At 34.3% G+C, this 21,871-nt stretch overlaps 1 protein-coding gene across 2 annotated transcripts in view; it reads right to left on the bottom strand.

Moving 5' to 3' along the window:
* Tnks (tankyrase) overlaps positions 1-21,871 on the bottom strand; it is a 207,707-nt gene that overhangs the window by 59,825 nt on the left and 126,011 nt on the right. For both annotated transcript variants that reach the window (XM_027922696.3, XM_027922695.3), the window contains exons 9-11: positions 12,016-12,137; positions 10,456-10,547; positions 10,284-10,362 (exon numbers count right to left, since the gene is read on the bottom strand). In XM_027922696.3, coding sequence (XP_027778497.1) covers positions 10,284-10,362; positions 10,456-10,547; positions 12,016-12,137 — 293 coding nt within the window. The remainder of the gene's footprint in view (positions 1-10,283; positions 10,363-10,455; positions 10,548-12,015; positions 12,138-21,871) is intronic.

The following is a 21,871-nucleotide window of genomic DNA, read 5'->3' on the forward strand; positions in this document are numbered from 1 at the left end:
AGGAACGAAATAAAGATATCTGCTCTCACTACTCCTAATCAATATAGTTCTTAAAACTTCAGCCAGAGTAATCAGGTAAGAGAAAGAAATTAAAGGGTTACAAATAGGAAAATAAGTCATCAAATTACCTCTGTTCACTGATGACATCATTCTATATCCAGAAGACCCCGAAAAACTTCACCAGAAGACTTCTAGAGCTAATAAATTCAGCAAAGTAGCAGGATATAAGATTAACAATAAAAAAATCAATTGCTTTTCTATACTACAATAATCAATCTTCTGAGACAGAAATCAGGAAAACTATCCCATTCACAATAATCTCAACAAAACAAATACTTGGAAATAAATCTAACCATGGAGGTGAATGATCTCTATAATGAAAACTATAGAACACTGAAGAAACTGAAGACCTTGGAAGATGAAAGAACTCTGATATTTTTGGATAGGCAGAATTAATATTACTCAAATGCAATTCTCTTTAAAATACCAAAAATGTTCTTCACAGAATAGAAAAAAACAGTCCTGGAATACATTTGGAAGAATAAAAACCCAGCCAGAATAGCAAAATGAGCAAGAAGACACTGGAGATATTAAAAAACCTGATTTCAAATTATACTAAAAAGCTATTGTAGCAAAACCAACACTGTATTAGCATCAAAATAGGCATGAAGACCAATAGAATGGAATAGAAGACACAGAGACAAATTCACATAACTACAACCATCTGACACTTGACAAAGTTGCAAAAAATAGGTTGGAGAAAAGACAGCCTTTTATAACAAATGGTGCTAGGAAAACTGGGCAGCTATATGTAGAAGAATAAAATCAGATCCCTATCTTACAGCCTGCACAAAGGTCAAATCAAAATGGATCAAAGACTTAGGAATTAGGCCAGAAACTGTGCAAATGCTAGAAGAAAACAGAGTTGACACTATATCATATAGGTGTAGACACCAACTTCTTCAATAAGATCCTCAATGCTCAAGAAATAAAACAAAGAATCAATAAGTGGAACAGCATTAAATTAAAATTTCTGCACAGCAAAGGTATGAAGAAAGGGCATAGAGAACAAGAAAAAATGTTTGCCTGCAACTTCTTTAACAGGGCATTAACATTCACAATACATAAAGAACTCAAAGAACACTAAAACAATGTCAAAACAAAACAAAACCTAATAATCAACCCAATCAATAAATGAACAAAGAACCAAACAGATATTTCTCATTTCTCAAAAGAAGAAATATAAGTGGACAACAAATATGTACAAAATGTTCAACATCCCAGGCAATCAGGGAAATGCAAATCAAAATTACAATGAAATTCTCTATCACTCCAGTTAAAATGGCAACCATCAAGAATAGAAATAATAACATATGCTGGCAGGGATGTGGGGGAGAGGTAACAGATCAGTATAAAATGAAATTCTTTGTTTCAATAAATGTGTATTTTTTTAATTAAGAAAGGATATTCTCTCAAACTCTAGGAAGTATCAGCAATAAAAGCGTATGGGAGTGTTTTATCAGACAGTAAAGCTGAAGCAATACAAGAAGTCATAGAAAACTATCAATGAGTAATGTAATCAAGTACTCATTCTATAGAGACAAACAGAATACCAATACTAGAAAAAATTATCTATAATGTGTATGTTAAGAATGAATAATACTGGATAACAGACAAGGAAAAAAGATCTACAAAGGTTTTTTTTGTTTTGTTTTGTTTTTGTCGAGGAAGAATTATTCTTCACTAGAAACAAATGTTATACATTTTTTTAGGTCCTACAATCTTTGGACTCCAAGCTTTTTCCTCTATGGGCAAAAGATGACTGGGGTGGTGGCTCTATATATCACCTTCATGCAGGAATATTCAATGTGAAAAAGAAAGTTTCACATACCTATTTTAAAAGAAAAGAAAACTATTCCTCCACAAAACTTTTCTTTATGTCCAGGACAGAAATATTTCCTACATGTAGTCCTACAAAGTCATTAGCAAGGAAAATGAGACTACCATGCCCAGCCTCCTCTGTAGCAAATGGTCATCCACACTTGAACACACAATTCCACAGGAGTTGGGAAGTTATGACAATTCCAAACAGCTGTGTATTTTTTACTGCCTGCAAGTTAAGAATGATTTGATATTTTCAAACAGCTATATGAGTATACAAATAAAATCCTTAAATTTGTCTTTTAGCTCACAAAACTTGAGATATTTGTTATATGGAATTCATAGAAAATGCTTGCTAACTCTCGTTCTATAAAAAAGAAGAGGGAAATTGATTACTAGACGGACGGTAAGCCAATTACCTACTTGACCTTTAATTAATTCAAAATAAAAGAAACAACAATAATTTGTGTCCTGAATTCTGTCTTATATTTGGCTTTATTATCACCCTAATGCTCCTTCTTTGCTTATTATTATTATTTTTTTAGACAGTCATGGGATGTAGAAAAGCTGTAAAGAATGGCCATACTATTCTTTTCCATATATTCTGAAATGTTTCAAGGCATAGAAATATAAAAATGTGCTTGCCTTCCAGAATAAGTAATACATTTGTTTTTTAGATGGCAGTAGAAACTATCTGCAATGTTAGTTTCTTCCCACCTCCAACTCTAACACTTCAGCCAGTAAGATTTATGCTGCTGCTGTGAGTTTCACATTTGGGGCCAATATATTTATTTTGTTGCAATTCTAGAGCATTATAAGGAATTTTAATAGTTTCAAGGAGGTTAAGTCTGAATTTCTACTATCTACTAGGTTACACAAATGGTAAATAATATTGATTCATTCTGTCGATGGGGGAAAACATAGGAGATTAAATGATCTGTGTGTGTCACCCAAAATAAATACCAGCAGCACTGAAAAGAAAGGTCCAAATGAAATATAGAATATGGACAATGAGCTGAATTATGCCACTGAAATAATATTTTTTGTTTTCTTGGCATTGACAATTCTGATCTTATACACTGATACCTTTCATTCAGGCAAAAATATTAGACATGACAATATGTTTTAAAATATTGTCTATGTTTAAGAATGAAATTTTAATTAAAAAACAAAACAAACTGGAATATGATCTAGAAGTACACATATAATTAGGTGCCTACATGGTCAGTCAAGCTGAAGTAACCAAATAAATGAGATGGCCATTTGTAAGGATTCTTTTAAGAACTTTCAAACTGAATATGCACATTATATTACTCTCTTGTCCATTGTTTGTGTTTTCAACTTAAAACATATTTCACGTGTATTTGATACATATGAGCATTGATTCATCCTTCTTAAAGAGACATAATTTTAATTCTTTATACCTATTAGTTGGAACCACAAACATACTTACCCAGGAAATTTAGAACCATTTTTTTTGTTCAAGTCTTTTTTAGGCCCAAGTCTAATTTTCCCTATCATGATCTTTACCACAAGATATGACAAAGGATGTCACCAAAAATACTTAACACTCAGCACTAAAGAGATTATTTTCTTGAAGATACAAAACTGCCTCAAATAAGGAAAACTCTACAATTAAAGTTACAGCTCAGTTGTGGTAATTAAACATTTAGGATTGTCTTGTACTATATATTCAGAAGGTGTTAGAAGAATAACAGATGTCTGGCTGACAAAACACATTCCCCCCTTTTCTTATATCTGGAGATTTTATCTATTTCCATCTAGACAGCAAAAATGATTTTCATGAAGATGGATAATTGAGTGAAGTGATCCAAAATCACAACATCTGGCATGAAAAATATAGGTCACAAAAATCATAATTAAAAAAATGTCAAAACAGTTCTGCATTTTACAAGGAAACTGACCAAGGGGAATTCCTCTTTCTTCTAACCAGTGTGAATAGCCAAGTTTCAAACACCTAACTTTGAGGCTATATTCATTTCTGTCTCCTAAACTTATAGCTATCAGTCATTTGATAATTAACCATGAACTATTCTTTAACTTCTTCTGTATTTAGGCATTTATTGTTAACATTATAGCTTTACTTTAAATGCCTCAATCTAAAAAGATTTCAAATAATTGGAGGATTGAAAACTATCTCTTATTCCTTTAACTAGAGTAACATTGTATTTTTCTTCCCTCAAACCAGAATAATTTAAAGTGAATGTGAGCATTAAAAAGTTAACAGACTGGGACTGTAGCTCAGTGGTAGAGCACCTGCCTAGCACATGTCAAGGCACTGAATTCAATTCTCAGCACTACATAAAAATAAAAGATCACAATAAAGGTACTGTGATCATCTACAACTAAAAAAAATATTTAAAAAATGTTTAAAAGTAATAGGGATTAATACATCTACAGAAGAACAACACAAGATAGGAATCTGAAACAGGACAAATTCTGGTAGACAGAGATTAGAACCTAGGGAACAGACAGTAGGCATATTAAAATCTTCTTTTCTTGAAGATAAGAAAAACTATTTTCTTATCTTCTTTCCTTATGAAAACATATAGCTGATTTTGTTGAATATCACTGTTATAGTTTGGATGTTAAATGTCCTCCAAAGGACCATGTCTTAAAGGATTGGTCCTCAGGGTAGTGCTATTGGAAGGAAGTGGAATCTTCAAAAGGTAGGGTCTAGTGTAAGGTCTTCAGGTCATTGGGGATGTGCCTTTCAAGTGGATTATGAGATCTTTTTCTTCCTCCCTTTTCTTTCTGGGCCAAAAAGTAAGTGGTAAGTCATAATTATCCTTGGTAGTATGTATATATATGGTTAAATCATCTTTTATAAGGAATGAAAGACACAAATGACCACAAATTTAATTCTGAGCTAGAACTCTGATAGTTATTAATATTTTATTTTAGAAGGATTTTAATCCTTTAATATATTGTGAACTCACTATTAAGATACTATTTTCTAAACCTTCAAAATTTATGAGGAATTTCAAAAGAAACAATTTTAAGTTCCCTAAAAGGCAGTATATGAATAATAAAATGGTATATACTGTGCTTTAGTAAAAGGGCACTAACCTAGTTTATACCCTGAGAAATAACAAACGGAACAAGCTAATCCAAAGGCTGAGCTGAACAAGTTCAAAACTCACTCATATTTTCCTTTTCTCATGTCTGAAACTTGGGAGAGAGTGCATCAGCTAGAGGTCAAGGAGATATTATAGAGTCTACAAAAACCACATAGGCTACAGAGAAATAAAACAGAAAACTCCAGACTGTGGTAAGAAGAATGAACCAGGTGAACAAAGACTGGCAGAGAAAAGAAATAATGCAGCCTGAGAAAGAGAGGAGAAAGAGACATACAGAATGGCTAAGGTATTTAGCCATTCTAAGGTACCATTTCCAAATTCCTTTTTTTTTTTTTTTTGTCTTTTTATGTGAATTTCAGAAATAATTTCAGATTACTTCTGGGGGATAAACATGGTTATCTCACAAAAGTAATAACTGATTTCTATTTGTGGTTAATCCAGATTCAACTGATAACTAAAACATCTTTGTGATATTAGCCCAATGGACATTATTTTGATGTGGACAAATCTTACATATTATTATCTAAACTAAACTTTTAGTTCCAAAATATCTTTAAAAGCATTTTAGCACTTTTTAGCTAATAAGCTTATCTATCTTCCTCTAGAATAGCATTAATGGAAACCTTAAAATAAGCACACTTCCCCCAAATGAGCAAAGACTTGTGATCACTTCTCAATTGGAGAAAGAAGCCCATTAAATGCCAATTACTATTGTCACCATATCTGCCTACAGATGATATAATGAGCCAATTAAGAAATGAACAAATTGAAAGAAATCCATTCATGTTTCATGCATTTAACAGATGGACGCAAATGACAATGTAGTAGTGCTTATGTATAAAAAAAAAACTTCTAAATTAAATTTTTTGTTCTTAAATATTAATAATGTCATAGGCAATTGGAGAACAAGTTCTCAATAATGACAGCAGACAATTCATTAGTGATAAACTGCAGAATGCCAGGCAATTCACTAGTACAGAGTGCAGAATGCTATGGTAGACTAACAATAATGATGAAAAACTATTGCATGAAGAATAAAATCTTCCATGTCTTACTTGTTTAGGCTTTATGTAACCTCACAATCTCACAAATTAGAGAATGGTAAATACGGTTATTAATTTTTTAAGGTACAGAAGTTAACTTGTAGCACAAGATTTTTTTTCAAATGAGTTGGCTATTATACCTCATTTTCTTTCTTTCTTTTTTTGCAGTATTGTGGAATGAACTTAGGGGTTCACACTTTAGGCAAAGACTCCACCACTGAGGAGCTACGTTTTTGTTTGTATGACAGTATTATGGGTTGAACCTAGGGCCCTGGATATGTGAAGTAGGTGCTCCACCACTAAGTTACATCCCCAGCCAAATGAGGCAATTTTCTTAATTTTTCGAATCTTCTAATTTTAAATTTTTCTAATCTTCCTTTTCTTATTAGCAACCTGTTTTCTAACATTTAACTGAATATCGCTTAATTGTTTCTTCAGATTCATTTTCTATCCTATTCTGCATCCTGGGAAAATTATTCATAGGACCAAATCAACAGTCTCTTGTAGCCTTTTAAATCTGGCTAACAGGAGACATTGGGAAGAGAGAAGGGGCCATCTCCAAATAACTACCCTCTCCAGGTCAAAGATGATAATACTATCTTCTTTCTGCTAGTTCTACTTCACTCCTGTGCTGATCCTTGAAATCTTGCCCACATTTTTGATATAATTTTTTTTTTTTTTGTATCAAGGATTGAACTCAGAGGCACTCAATCACTGAGCCACATCCACAACCATAATTTGTGTTTTTATTTAGAGACAGGGTCTCATTGAGTTGCCTAGAGCCTCGATGTAGCTGGGGCTGGCTTTGAACTCCTAACACCCTTGTGTCAGCTTCCTGAGCCGCTGAGATTACAGGTATGTTCCACCATAGCCAGCTATAATTTCTTTATTAAAATGTTCAGCAAAACACATTTTGAGGGCATTTATCATCAATAATTGGGTACAAACTTTTATTTCTCTAAAACATCTCCTTCAAAAGCTGCTAAATCTGGCATATAAAAACTGCCAAATTAAATGTCTTTTTATCTGCCTTAATTTCTCTCTGTGGCACTCATCACCTGTTGCATCTCATACTACTGTTGTATAGTTAGACATGGTGACAGATCTTTCACTTAACATTTTCCATTATTGCTCAATAAACCTCAGAAATCTTCAAAGATTCTTTCCCTAACCCTCAACTTGTCTTTTCATGCTCTCTACCAGAGACCCTTAATCCCTCCCACAACATAATCACTACAACTGATGGCTCTCCAACAGATCTTTTCAATCCAAAATTCTCTTTCATACTCTAGTGCTACATTTCTAACTGCTGATTTTACCTAAATGTCCCTCTATCATATCAATTCAAATCATTGTTAAGGCACAGGAAACCAGTATTTCTCTCTAGTTTTCTTCTAATTGTATCACCATTTTCTGAGTGCTTCTAATGCCCAATTCATTTCCAATTAATATAATAATTCCTTCTAAGTGGCTTTCATTTTTCTCTTCCTTCCTTATTACCAATGTTTCTAAATTAATTCAGGACTACACTCAAGTTCAGTAATTGCATTTACTTTCAATCTGGTATTTTCCCACTGTATCCAGTACAGTTTTGATCATTTTGTAAATATTTGTTAAGGTGGATCAAAACTAATTATAAATGGATTTGATAAATGTCTTCTCAGGCTTATTTCACAACATTGATGAGTCAATTGAGGCTCAGAGACATTTAATATAAGATCACAAAACTAGAAAGTGGAGGAATTCTAAATTCAAAAGCATGCCTAAATTACATATGCAATATTTTTAATTAACATGCACGATGAACCTGAAATTTGTCTTTATCACCAACACTTGGGGAAAACAATGTTTTGACTTACATAAAAATATTACTAGTATCTGCTAGGTAAGACAAATTAATTAATGGTAATTTTTTCCTCCCAAAATTCTTCTTCCTCATCCTGGGATACTTGATTCTTAGGAGGAAGGGGCAGAAGCAGGATGGTGTACGCAGTGTTAAGAGGGCTGAATCCAAATTATAGTATAGTGCGGCTCATTTAGAATGTGCTTCTAGAGTCAAATGAAAACCATGCATTGCTTAAAAATCAAATAGAATTTCTAGATTTCCTAGAAAGAAAATGTCAAGCCAGCAACAACTGGGCCCAAGAGTAGCCAAGTGGGTTTTACCACAGGAATTTCTGTTTTGTTTTGTTTTTTTAAACTAACACATTAACACATATTTTAAAAACTAACACATTAATCACTGTATGCACCAACCCTGAGGGATAGCATGATGCCTTAGAATCAAGGAAGGTGCAAATGGAAGTTGATATGGCTTTTGTGATCTATTGATAGCAACTTTATTGTTTATAACTTTGTCTTAGTATGATTTTAAAACACATAATTGCAAGACTTCTCCATTTATTTGCTGTAATGGAAAGGCTAGGGAGGATATTCTACTCTGCAAGTCATTCTACATCACTGACAGGATGTTTAAAATTATACATGCTCCACTGATGAACTGATTGTGCACACGAAGGGCAGATAAAGATTGAGAATTACAGATCTAGAGTAATGATGATTAGGACAGGCTTTGAGATAATGTTATTTTTTCACTGAATCTTTCTAAAATGATTCACAAGAGAAAATAGATATTACTTTCCCCAAATTAAGGGCATTATTCATAATTTTTCAAGAGCATCACAAATACCATAAATGTTTACAAAAACAGGCCGATGATAAACATGATGCTTATAAGTATAAAAGAAAGCACACTTAGTTTATTTATTTATTTGGTGGTGCTGGGAATTGAACCCAGAGCCATGTGCATGCAAGGCAAGCACTCTAACAACTGAGCCCCCTACTTACCTTATTTTCAGCTTGACAGAAAAAGATGCTATTTATATAACAAATCTGTAGCTGTACCTAAAAATTAGGTAATAAATTTCTGGAATTCTTTCTTTTATTCTAGCTCATGTTGATTTTTAAATTAAAAGCCTCAAATGGCCTTTTAAAGACTTTTATATGACTTAAAGAAGTCATATATAATAAATTTTTGAATCCTATACCCTTGAATAAAAATAACCCTCTGAATACATGTATACATTTGTAAAATTGTTTTATTTTTAAAAATTGTATTAAGGCATTATAGTTATGTATACTAGTGGGGTTAATTTTGATACATACCTGTGTATATAACATAGTCTGCTCCAGTTCAGTCCCCAGTACATGCCTTCCCTTTCTCTCCCATCCCTCTCTCTTCCTACACCCTTTGGTCTTCCTTATTCATTTGAAATATTATAACCAAGCAGTGCTATACTACTACATTACAAGTAAATATAAAAGTACTACTGGAAGAGAAATTACAAAGAAATGGAAAGAGATAAAACAATTCAAATTGAAGAAAAATTTTAATTACAATGGTACAAAATATCCTTTGGCTCTACTTCAAAATATTTTTTAAAAAACTGTGATGTATGGGGCTGGAGTTGTGGATCAGAGGTAGAGTGCTCGTGTATCATGTGTGAGGCACTGGGTTTGATCCTCAGCACCACATAAAAATAAAGATATTGTGTCCACCTATAACTAAAAAATATTTAAAAAAAAACTATGATGTAGGGATTTGAGGATTTGGTTGTAAGTTCAGTTTTTATAGGTGACTCCAATATCTGTACCCTATTTTGAAGACCAGTGCTTTAAAATATATATTCTTGAAGATTTAAATATTTGCAAGTTCAAGTCCCCGCTGAAAAACAACCAGTTTGCTTTCTTCTTCTCTCAAGTGACATATTCAGAATTTCAGAATATGTCATCCAAATAATGCTAATAAAAATAGTTACTAAAATTTCATATTTCTTTAGTGTAGAAATTGAGAAAGTTAATCTTAGCAATTTGGGGGAATACAAATGTTTGTTAAAGTAAGTAGAGCTACTGTAAACTATTTTCTGATAGTTTACAATTATCACCAAAATATTCACTATCAAAATATGCCATATAATTAACAATGTCTATAAAGTTGAAATCTATTTTAAATGATATTAGCTACACTTTGTTATTTTTTAGAAGATTGAGGGTAAAGGAGAAAGAAACAGGGAATTACTCTGATTAGAAACAAAATTAAAATAAGATTTATAGGAGAATTTATGAATTTAAATACAAATCAACAGTTCTTTCTGGAAAAAATTAATTTCTTCTGAAAAATCAGAGAAAAGTAGCACTCTTAAGAACAGCTAGCTGCTCAGTGCTGAGTCTGGCACTCTGTGTCTGGTGTGTGCCTTACCTTTGCTCCATGCTTATGCAGAACTTCCATGACATCATTATGGGCTCTTTCGGCTGCAACATGCAGGGGAGTCATGAAACTTATGGAAAGGAGAAAAGGAAAAGGTAATTTTCTTTTTCTTACTGCATTTCCTCTTTTAAGAACTGAATAACTCTTCTGCAATTATACTTACTCTTTATTTTTTTCATTGACATTTGCTCCTTTTCTAAGTAATAATTCTGTCACTTGTTTTCGTTTGGGATGCAAGGAGGCCACAGCACAATGCTATAAAGAGAAATAATTTAATAAGCTAAACTTCTATTTAAAAATAGATTTCTGAATAAATAGCATCTGCTGACTATTTAGGACACTGTTATCTCAAAGAGTACCAAGAACATAATTATATATTTTACATTATAGATATGATGAATATTTCTCCTATGTACACTAAGTATAAAACATAAATAAAGTCTTTAAACCTACACAAAATTATGCTTTTAGTTAAGTGTTAGGAAAGACCTCATTTCTTTTCCTTTAGTCAATAATGATCCAGTATATATTCCACTGAAAGTCATTAGAACACTGCCTCTTAGAAGCTACAGAAATCTGTAACTAAACTATTCAAGCCTTCATTATGCTATCAGCCATACAAGCCAGTATTTTTCAAATTCCTTCACTGATATACTTGAAGCACTTCGAAAAAGTATGTTTATATACCTAGAAATTGGCAAGAAAGTGATGAACTTGAAGCAGTTTAGAAAATAAACACTCTTATAAATTTTATGTCTTATCCTAATATGCATATGACTTTTATATTCTGCTTCATTAGTTATATATTAACTTTTTAAAATTAACACTTAAAACTGATATATACTTAAACCTGATACTAAAATGAAAACACCCCCATGGGTGGGTAAGGTCTATTCTGTGGCTTTGAGTATAAGCTGGTATAATGCTATGTAGTTTGCATGTATCTGAATCCCAGTTTTGATTGACATATACTTAAGTGCATATACAGTTGGCACACTTCAGTTTGATGAATCTTGTTATTTTCACCAGATATTGACTAAAGTTTGACCTTTTTGTGCCACATATGTATAAGAATATTAACTGAAGCATATGTAAAAGTCTGTGATACAAGCATCACATATGCGTAAATTTTGTATTTGGGAGCAATCATTAGTCAAGCCCTATATCTGTCCCTTTTTGTCAGTGTCAAAGAAAATAAAAAAAATCTTTCCAAAAATGTATTGGAAGAAAAAGAAATAGTTATAAGGGTAATTTGTGCAGTCTGGAACAGAAAAATTTATGATCTTACCATTTTTCTGCATGAATATAATCAGTTATTTGAATATAATTGCATAAAAGGATGATGTAAGTATCTTTGAAAACACACCAATTCCCTACAGAAAACAAATATGGTATTTATCTAGCAAACACATAACAAAAAAGAAAATTTAATCATGAAAAATCACATCTTGTATTTTATGAAAGAACAACCACAAAGGTAGATCTGTTATAATAAGGTTGGGTAAAAACAAAGGTAAAATAATCTCCAAATCAAGATTGAGCAAATGTCTATTCTCTTGCCCATTAAAATAATCTTCCCCTAAACCAAATTTAAAAATCAATTCAATTAACATTAAAATATAAATTACAGACATTGCAAATAGTAAAGTTACTTTCAGGTATTATGTCGGGCTTGCTCCAGTATTACAGACAAAAAAGAATGTTATTAATAATAAAATCTTACCAGCGCTGTTTCATGAGACTGCGGTTGTTTGAAATTAATGATTTCCAAAGCGAGTGTTTTTTTTACTTTGGCTAGGTCTGCTTCTCTGGCTGCTTGTAGTAAAGAATGACCTTTAAATTCATCTACAATGAAATAATGGTTGATAAATAATAGTTTAAATTATAAAGAAATCTAGTATGATTATGTAAATAGGAAAATCATAAACTTCACATATTTCTCTATTTCTGCAAAAGTGGTAATGTGACAATATTGATAATACAAAGGCTAAAGATATAATGAAAAATTCTGAAATATGTATGCTCTGAAATAAGACTATTTCATACTCTCAGAATTCATAGATTCACAAAGACATCAATGGCATCAAAGTCTTTAAAACAGGCAACTAGGAGTCCACCAAAGGAAACCAGACAAATAATTTGTAAGCACATACACTGAAACTCTTTAACAAAAGAGACAGATCTATAAATACTAACATGAAAGAACAAATTGTTATTCAAGTACCCAAAGAATAGGCTAATCCTTTTTTTGTATTGTTACAATTCTCTCCATCACAACTAAATATAAATAATTTTGTAAAAAATGATGTAGAGAAATACTAAGCAAAATATTAATAGCAACTATGTCTTGAAAAAGAGTACGGAAGAACAGATATGTGGAAGAACTTCTAGAGTTTGAAACATTTTCAAAGAACAATGAATATTGCATTGTTTTCATTAACAAATATTTTTTAAAATTCATATCTAAATTAACTGTGCAAATTAAGAACATGATATTCTTATTAAAAACAGTCCTACTTTTTATTTTCCAAATTTTGTTTGATTCTGAAACACCCACTCAATAACTATGTGTTGTGTGTGAATGCTGAACATATTTATAACAAATTTAGGAAAAAAACCTTTATTATATAACCTCTTCTTTAGTGATTCTTTATTATTGCTAAATTCCTCAAAATATAGAACTTGAAAGGTTAGGGGGGGGGAAATAGAGTAACAAGCCTTATCAAAATGTGTTTGTTTCTTGTATAATTTTCTTTAAGTTAATTTTGTAACTGTGAATGCCTAGTATAAAGCAGTACACATGATAATAAAAACTGCAGTTAGAGAAAGCCTAATTTCATTAAATTCTTTCATTTAGATAATTTCTTGCTAGAATCCTATGTAACAAAACAAAGGTTTTATGTATTTAATAAAGTTGCCTACTAAGAAGACTAAAAAATAGTCCAACCAGGAAAATGCTCCCTTTGAAAAACTATACAAATTTAAGATAAATTTTAATCTTTACGCTACAATAAGACAGACTAGTAAAACACATTATAAAAACTTCTTATAGACGAAAAAAACAAATAACCCAATCAATAAATGGGCTAAGGACCTGAAGAGACACTTCTCAGAAGATGATATACAATCAATCAACAAATATATGAAAAAATGTTCCCCCCCAACCCCCTCGCCTGCCAGGTAGGGGAAGGGTGACCACTGACAGAAAAGGCCGAGTGGCCCGTGGCGGGACAGAGCTTCCAATCACGCCTGCAAGGTAGGCGGGCCTGCGACCCACCGGCAGAAGAGGAGCAGCGGCCTGCTGAGAGGCAGAGCCGCCCCCTCCCCCCCGCGCCTGCAAGGTAGTCGGAACTGAGACCACCATCAGAACACGTCAGACCTGCAACCGAGAGACAGAACAGGCCCAGTGGCCTGAGGAAGGGTAGAGCCGCCTCCCCCCCACGCCTGCAAAGTAGGCGGACCTGCGACCCACTGGCAGTACAGCCCCAGAGGCCTGCAGAGGGGCAGTGCCGCTGCCTGCGCCTGCAAAGTAGGCAGAACTGCGACCACCGACAGAACAAGCCTAGCGGCCCGCAGAGGGACAGAGCCGCCGCCCGCGCCTGCAAGGACGGCGGACCTGCTACCGACTGGCAGAGCAGGCCCAGCGGCCTGCCGGCGTGGTAGGCACATTGCCCCAATTGGCGGAGGGGCAGAGCCGCCGCCCGCGCCTGCGAGGGAGACTTTGCAACTATACAAGACCAATATAAATATATAGGGGGAAAATTCAATAGCACAACAGTTTCACCAAGAAGAAAGGAACGCGAACAGTATGAAGAGACAAGGAAAGAAAGGACCACAAGCATTGCAGGTCAACTCAACTTTAGAAGAGGTAATAGCTGCAGCTGATGGAATGTCAGATAAAGAATTCAGGATATACATGCTTCAGATGATCTGGAGTCTCAAGGAAGACATCAGACAGCAAAATCAGACAATGAAAGATCACTTCAACAATGAATTACATAAACAAATCCAAGAAGCAAAAGATCAACTATACAGGGAAATAGAGGTTATAAAAAACAAACAAACAAAAATTCTAGAAATGCAGGAAGCAATAAGCCAACTTAAAAACTCAATTGAGAATACTACCAGCAGAGTAGAACACTTAGAAGACAGAACATCAGACAATGAAGATAAAGTATTTCAACTTGAAAAGAACATAGACAGCTCAGCAAGACTGTTAAGAAACCATGAGCAGAACATCCAAGAAATATGGGATAACATCAAGAGACCAAATTTAAGAGTCATTGGGATACAGGAAGGAACAGAGTTTCAAACCAAAGGAATGAGCAATCTATTCAATGAAATAATTCGAGAAAACTTCCCAGACTTGAAGAATGAGACAGAACCCCAAATCCTAGAAGCCTACAGGACGCCGAATGTGCAAAATCATAAGAGACCCACACCTAGACACATTATAATGAAGATGCCCAACATACAGAGTAAGGAGAGAATTTTAAAAGCTACAAGAGAAAGGAAGCAGATCACATTTAGGGGTAAGCCAATCAGGATAACAGCTGATCTTTCAACACAGACTCTGAAAGCTAGAAGATCCTGGAATAACATATTTCAAACACTGAAAGAAAATGGGTTCCAACCAAGAATTGTGTTTCCAGCGAAATTAAGCTTCAGGATGGAAGATGAAATTAAAACCTTCCACGATAAACAAAAGTTAAAAGAATTTGCAGCTAGAAAACCATCTCTTCAAAACATCCTTGGCAAAACATTACAGGAAGAGGAAATGGAAAATAACAATGAAAACCAACAGTGGGAGGTAGGACACTAAAGGGGGGAAAATAATCAAAGTGGAAAACAAACCATGTTTAGTAACATAAATAAACAAATATGGCTGGAAGAACAACCCATATCTCAATAATAACCCTAAATGTTAATGGCTTAAACTCACCAATCAAGAGACACAGGCTAGTAGAATGGATCACAAAACAAGACCCAACAATATGCTGCCTACAGGAGACGCATTTGATAGGAAAAGACATACATAGGCTGAAGGTGAAAGGTTGGGAAAAATCATATCACTCATATGGACTTCGGAAACAAGCAGGAGTATCCATACTCATATCAAATAAAATAGATTTTAAGCCCAAGTTAATCAAAAGGGATAAAGAGGGACACTACATACTGCTCAAGGGAACCATACACCAACAAGACATAACAATCATAAATATATATGCCCCAAACAATGGTGCAGCTATGTTCATCAAACAAACTCTTCTCAAGTTCAAGAGTCTAATAGACCACCATACAATAATCATGGGAGACTTCAACACACCTCTATCACCACTGGACAGATCTTCCAAACAAAAGTTGAATAAGGAAACTATAGAACTCAATAACACAATTAATAACCTAGACTTAATTGACATATATAGAATATACCACCCAACATCAAGCAGTTACACTTTTTTCTCAGCAGCACATGGATCCTTCTCAAAAATAGATCATATATTATGTCACAGGGAAACTCTTAGACAATACAAAGGAGTAGAGATAATACCATGCATCCTATCTGATCATAATGGAATGGAACTGAAAATCAACGATAAAAGAAGGAAGGAAAAAGAATATATCACTTGGAGAATGAACAATAGGTTACTGAATGATCAATGGGTTATAGAAGACATCAAGGAGGAAATTAAAAAATTCTTAGAGATTAATGAAAACACAGACACAACATATCGGAATCTATGGGACACATTGAAAGCAGTTCTAAGAGGAAAATTCATTGCTTGGAGTTCATTCCTTAAAAAAAGAAAAAACCAACAAATAAATGATCTCATACTTCATCTCAAAATCCTAGAAAAAGAAGAGCAAAACAACAGCAAAAGAAGTAGAAGGCAAGAAATAATTAAAATCAGAGCTGAAATCAATGAAATCGAAACAAAAGAAACAATTGAAAAAATTGACAAAACTAAAAGTTGGTTCTTTGAAAAAATAAACAAAATCGACAGACCCTTAGCCATGCTAGCGAAGAGAAGAAGAGAGAGAACTCAAATCACTAACATACGGGATGAAAGAGGCAATATCACAACAGACACTTCAGAAATACAGAAGATAATCAAAAATTATTTTGAATCCTTATACTCCAATAAATTAGAAGATAGTGAAGGCATAGATAAATTTCTTAAGTCATATGATCTGCCCAGATTGAGTCAGGGGGATATAGACAACCTAAACAGACCAATATCAATTGAGGAAATAGAAGAAACCATCAAAAGACTACCAACTAAGAAAAGCCCAGGACCGGATGGGTATACAGCAGAGTTTTACAAAACCTTTAAAGAGGAACTAATACCAATACTTTTCAAGCTACTTCGGGAAATAGAAAAAGAGGGAGAACTTCCAAATTCATTCTACGAGGCCAACATCACCCTGATACCTAAACCAGACAAAGACACTTCAAAGAAAGAAAACTACAGACCAATATCTCTAATGAACCTAGATGCAAAAATCCTCAATAAAATTCTGGCCACTCGGATACAAAAACATATCAAAAAAATTGTGCACCATGATCAAGTAGGATTCATCCCTGGGATGCAAGGCTGGTTCAATATAAGGAAATCAATAAATGTTATTCACCACATCAATAGACTTAAAAATAAGAACCATATGATCATCTCGATAGATGCGGAAAAAGCATTCGACAAAGTACAGCATCCCTTTATGTTCAAAACTCTAGAAAAACTAGGGATAACAGGAACATACCTCAATATTGTAAAAGCAATCTATGCTAAGCCTCAGGCTAGCATCATTCTGAATGGAGAAAAATTGAAGGCATTCCCTCTAAAATCTGGAACAAGACAGGGATGCCCTCTCTCACCACTTCTGTTCAACATAGTTCTCGAAACACTGGCCAGAGCAATTAGACAGACGAAAGAAATTAAAGGCATCAAAATAGGAAAAGAAGAACTTAAATTATCACTATTTGCAGATGACATGATTCTATACCTAGCAGACCCAAAAGGGTCTACAAAGAAACTATTAGAGCTAATAAATGAATTCAGCAAAGTGGCAGGATATAAAATCAACACGCATAAATCAAAGGCATTCCTGTATATCAGCGACAAATCCTCTGAAATGGAAATGAGGACAACCACTCCATTCACAATATCTTCAAAAAAAATAAAATACTTGGGAATCAACCTAACAAAAGAGGTGAAAGACTTATACAATGAAAACTACAGAACCCTAAAGAGAGAAATAGAAGAAGATCTTAGAAGATGGAAAAATATACCCTGTTCATGGATAGGCAGAACTAACATCATCAAAATGGCGATATTACCAAAAGTTCTCTATAGGTTTAATGCAATGCCAATCAAAATCCCAACGGCATTTCTTGTAGAAATAGAGAAAGCAATCATGAAATTCATATGGAAAAATAAAAGACCCAGAATAGCAAAAACAATGCTAAGCAGGAAGTGTGAATCAGGCGGTATAGCGATACCAGACTTCAAACTATATTACAGAGCAATAGTAACAAAAACAGCATGGTACTGGTACCAAAACAGGCGGGTGGACCAATGGTACAGAATAGAGGACACAGAAACCAATCCACAAAACTACAACTATCTTATATTTGATAAAGGGGCTAAAAGCATGCAATGGAGGAAGGATAGCATCTTCAACAAATGGTGCTGGGAAAACTGGAAATCCATATGCAACAAAATGAAACTGAATCCCTTTCTCTCGCCATGCACAAAAGTTAATTCAAAATGGATCAAGGAGCTTGATATCAAATCAGAGACGCGCCGTCTGATAGAAGAAAAAGTTGGCTACGATCTACAGTCGGTGGGGTCGGGCTCCAAATTCCTCAATAGGACACCCATAGCACAAAAGTTAATAACTAGAATCAACAAATGGGACTTACTCAAACTAAAAAGTTTTTTCTCAGCAAAAGATACAATAAGAGAGGTAAATAGAGAGCCTACATCCTGGGAACAAATCTTTACTCCTCACACTTCAGATAGAGCCCTAATATCCAGAGTATACAAAGAGCTCAAAAAATTAGACAATAAGAGAACAAACAACCCAATCAACAAATGGGCCAAGGACCTGAACAGACACTTCTCAGAGGAGGACATACAGTCAATCAACAAGTACATGAAAAAATGCTCACCATCTCTAGCAGTCAGAGAAATGCAAATCAAAACCACCCTAAGATACCATCTCACTCCAGTTAGATTGGCAGCCATTATGAAGTCAAACAACAACAAGTGCTGCCGAGGATGTGGGGAAAAGGGTACACTTGTACATTGCTGGTGGGACTGCAAATTGGTGCAGCCAATTTGGAAAGCAGTATGGAGATTTCTTGGAAAGCTGGGAATGGAGCCACCATTTGACCCAGCTATTCCCCTTCTCGGTCTATTCCCTAAAGACCTAAAAAGAGCATGCTACAGGGACACTGCTACATCGATGTTCATAGCAGCACAATTCACAATAGCAAGACTGTGGAACCAACCTAGATGCCCTTCAATGGATGAATGGATAAAAAAAATGTGGCATTTATACACAATGGAGTATTACTCTGCATTAAAAAATGACAAAATCATAGAATTTACAGGGAAATGGATGGCATTAGAGCAGATTATGCTAAGTGAAGCTAGCCAATCCCTAAAAAACAAATGTCAAATGTCTTCTTTGATATAAGGAGAGTAACTAAGAACAGAGTAGGGTCGAAGAGCATGAGAAGAAGATTAACATTAAACAGGGATGAGAGGTGGGAGGGAAAGGGAGAGAGAAGGGAAAATGCATGGAAATGGAAGGAGACCCTCAGAGTTATACAAAAGTACATACAAGAGGAAGTGAGGGGAAGGGGAAAAATAATACAAGGGGGACAAACGAATGTCAGTAGAGGGGGCAGAGAGAGAAGAGGGGAGGGGAGGGGAGGGGAGGGGAGGGGGGATAGTAGAGGATAGGAAAGACAGCAGAATACAACAGACACTAGTATGGCAATATGTAAATCAATGGATGTGTAACTGATGTGATTCTGCAATCTGTATATGGGGTAAAAATGGGAGCTCATAACCCACTTGAATCAAATTGTGAAATATGATATATCAAGAACTATGTAATGTTTTGAACAGCCAACAATAAAAAATTAAAAAAAAAAAAAAAAGAAAAAATGTTCATCATCTCTAGCAATCAGAGAAATGCAAATCAAAACCACTCTAAGATTTCATCTCACTCCAGTCAGAATGGCACCTATTATGCATACAAACAACAAGTGTTGGCGAGGATGTGGGGGAAAAGGTACGCTCAAACTCTGCTGGAAGAACTGTAAATTGGTATAGCCAATATGGAAAGTAGTATGGAGATTTCATGGAAAATTGGGAATGGAACCACCATTTGACCCAGGTATCCCTCTCCTCGGTCTATATTCAAATGACTTAAAAATAGCATACTACAGGGACACAGCCACATCAATTTTTATAGCAGCACAATTCACAATAGCTAAACTATGGAATCAACCTAGATGCTCTTCAATAGATGAATGGATTAAAAAAAAAGTGACATATATACACAATGGAATATCAGCAATAAAAGAGAACAAAATCATGGCATCTGCAAGTAAATGGGGAGTTAGAGAAGATAATGTAACTGAAGTTAGCCAATTCCAAAAAACCAAATGCTGATATAAGGAGGCTGATTCATAGTGGGATAGGGAGAGGGAGCATGGGAGGAATAGACGAACTCTAATTAGGGCAGAGGTGTGGGAGGGGAAGGGAGGGGGCATGGGAGTATAAATGATGGTGGAATGTGATGATCATTATTATCCAAAATACAGGTATGAAGACACGAATTGGTGTGAATATATTTTGTATACAACCAGAGATATGAAAAATTGTGCTCTATATGTGTAATAAGAGTTGTAATGCATTCTGCTATCATATACAAATAAAAAGATTAAAAAAAACTTCTTATAGTATTCATAATTTCTAAAACGATTAAAAGGAGGAAAAATTAAAATAACAACTGAGACAAAGCTGCGTCAATATATAAATTAAAATAAGGAAATATGAAAATGGTAAAATAAGTTTTGAATAGTGTCAAATTTTCTTCTCTTTGTTTTTTTTCTTTTTGGTATCCCCCACCCCCAGCCCTGCCAGTCCCTTTTTTAAATTTTGAGACTGTATCTCACTAAATCGCTTAGGACCTCATAACTTGCTGAGGCTGGCTTTGAACTTGCTATCCTTCTGTCTCACCCTCCTGAGCTGCTGGGATTAAAGGCATATGCCACCCCACCTGGTTCTTTGGTTTTTTAGGACAAGGTCTTGTTAATGTAGTCCCGACTGGCCTTGAACCTTAAGATTCTCTTCCCTAGGTTTCCTGAGGAGCTGAGATTATGGGTGTGCACAGTGGCACTCACCCAAATTCATTCTGAGAATTTTGCTGAGCATATAGTATTTACAATACACTGTCCTTGGCTTAAGTTAGGTGGATATACAGGCGCAAACACAAATATGATCCCACATTTTTCTTAGTTAACAAAGAACTTGTACAGGTGTTAAGAAAACCAAAATCAAAGATCTTTCTCTTAAAGAATGTAAATTTTCCTATTTAGACCAAATACTTAGAAAGATGAATTATATAAAGCAAGAAAACGTATGGCAAGAGTCACCTGGGTGGGATCAACTTCTACAAGGTTCATTAAAAAGACATTTGCACAATTACAATCTGGTTTACACTGTCCTATAGTCTAACAGATGTCATTTATTTGAATACCAAAATAAATTTAAATTTCCACTAAACAAGATGAAAATTACAGGGAAGTTTTTCTATTTTAATTTTGACAAGTTTAAAATCTATTTAAATACAAATTATATTATCATGATTTTGATTATACCTTGTCCTTGAATTATAATTTAACAAAAACTTTACTAGGTTGTTTTTGATTCTTAGAATCCTAGATGTAGGAAAGTTAAAAATTAGGTGACACCTAGCTTAATTTAAACCTGAAATGTCCATATGTAGAATTAAATCAGTAATTACATGTTATATGTCATCCTGAATAAGACCCTAGAAAAGAAAAAGGATTTTAGGTAAAACCCAAAGAAATCTAAATCAATGTTGGTTTTTAATTGGGACAAATGTATCTTACTAATAATGTAAAATGCTGGTAATACAGGAAACTTGGTATGGGGTATGTGAGAACTCTATACCATCTTCATAAATTTTCTGTATTTCAAAAAGTATTCTAAAACACAAAGTTTATTTAAAAATTCTCTCTCTCCCTCCCTCTCTCTCTGCTTTCCGGCTGCCAAGAGCTGGGCAGATTCCTCCACTATGTCCTTCTACCATGATGTTCTGCTTTACCTTAGGCCCAGAACAATAGAATTAGGCCAACAAAGATTGAGACTTTGAAATCATGAGCCCAATTAAACTCTCCTCCTTTAAGTTGTTGTCACAGTGAAAAAAATGTGACTATAAAAGTACTTAATGTTAAATATCATTGATTATTACCAATAGCATAAGAATATAAGCACTCTGAATGTGGAGATTTTTGTTCTGGTTTGTACAGTGTTCTT

The sequence above is a fragment of the Marmota flaviventris genome, chromosome 3, assembly GCF_047511675.1.
Source record: "Marmota flaviventris isolate mMarFla1 chromosome 3, mMarFla1.hap1, whole genome shotgun sequence".
Taxonomy (NCBI): Eukaryota; Metazoa; Chordata; class Mammalia; order Rodentia; family Sciuridae; genus Marmota; species Marmota flaviventris.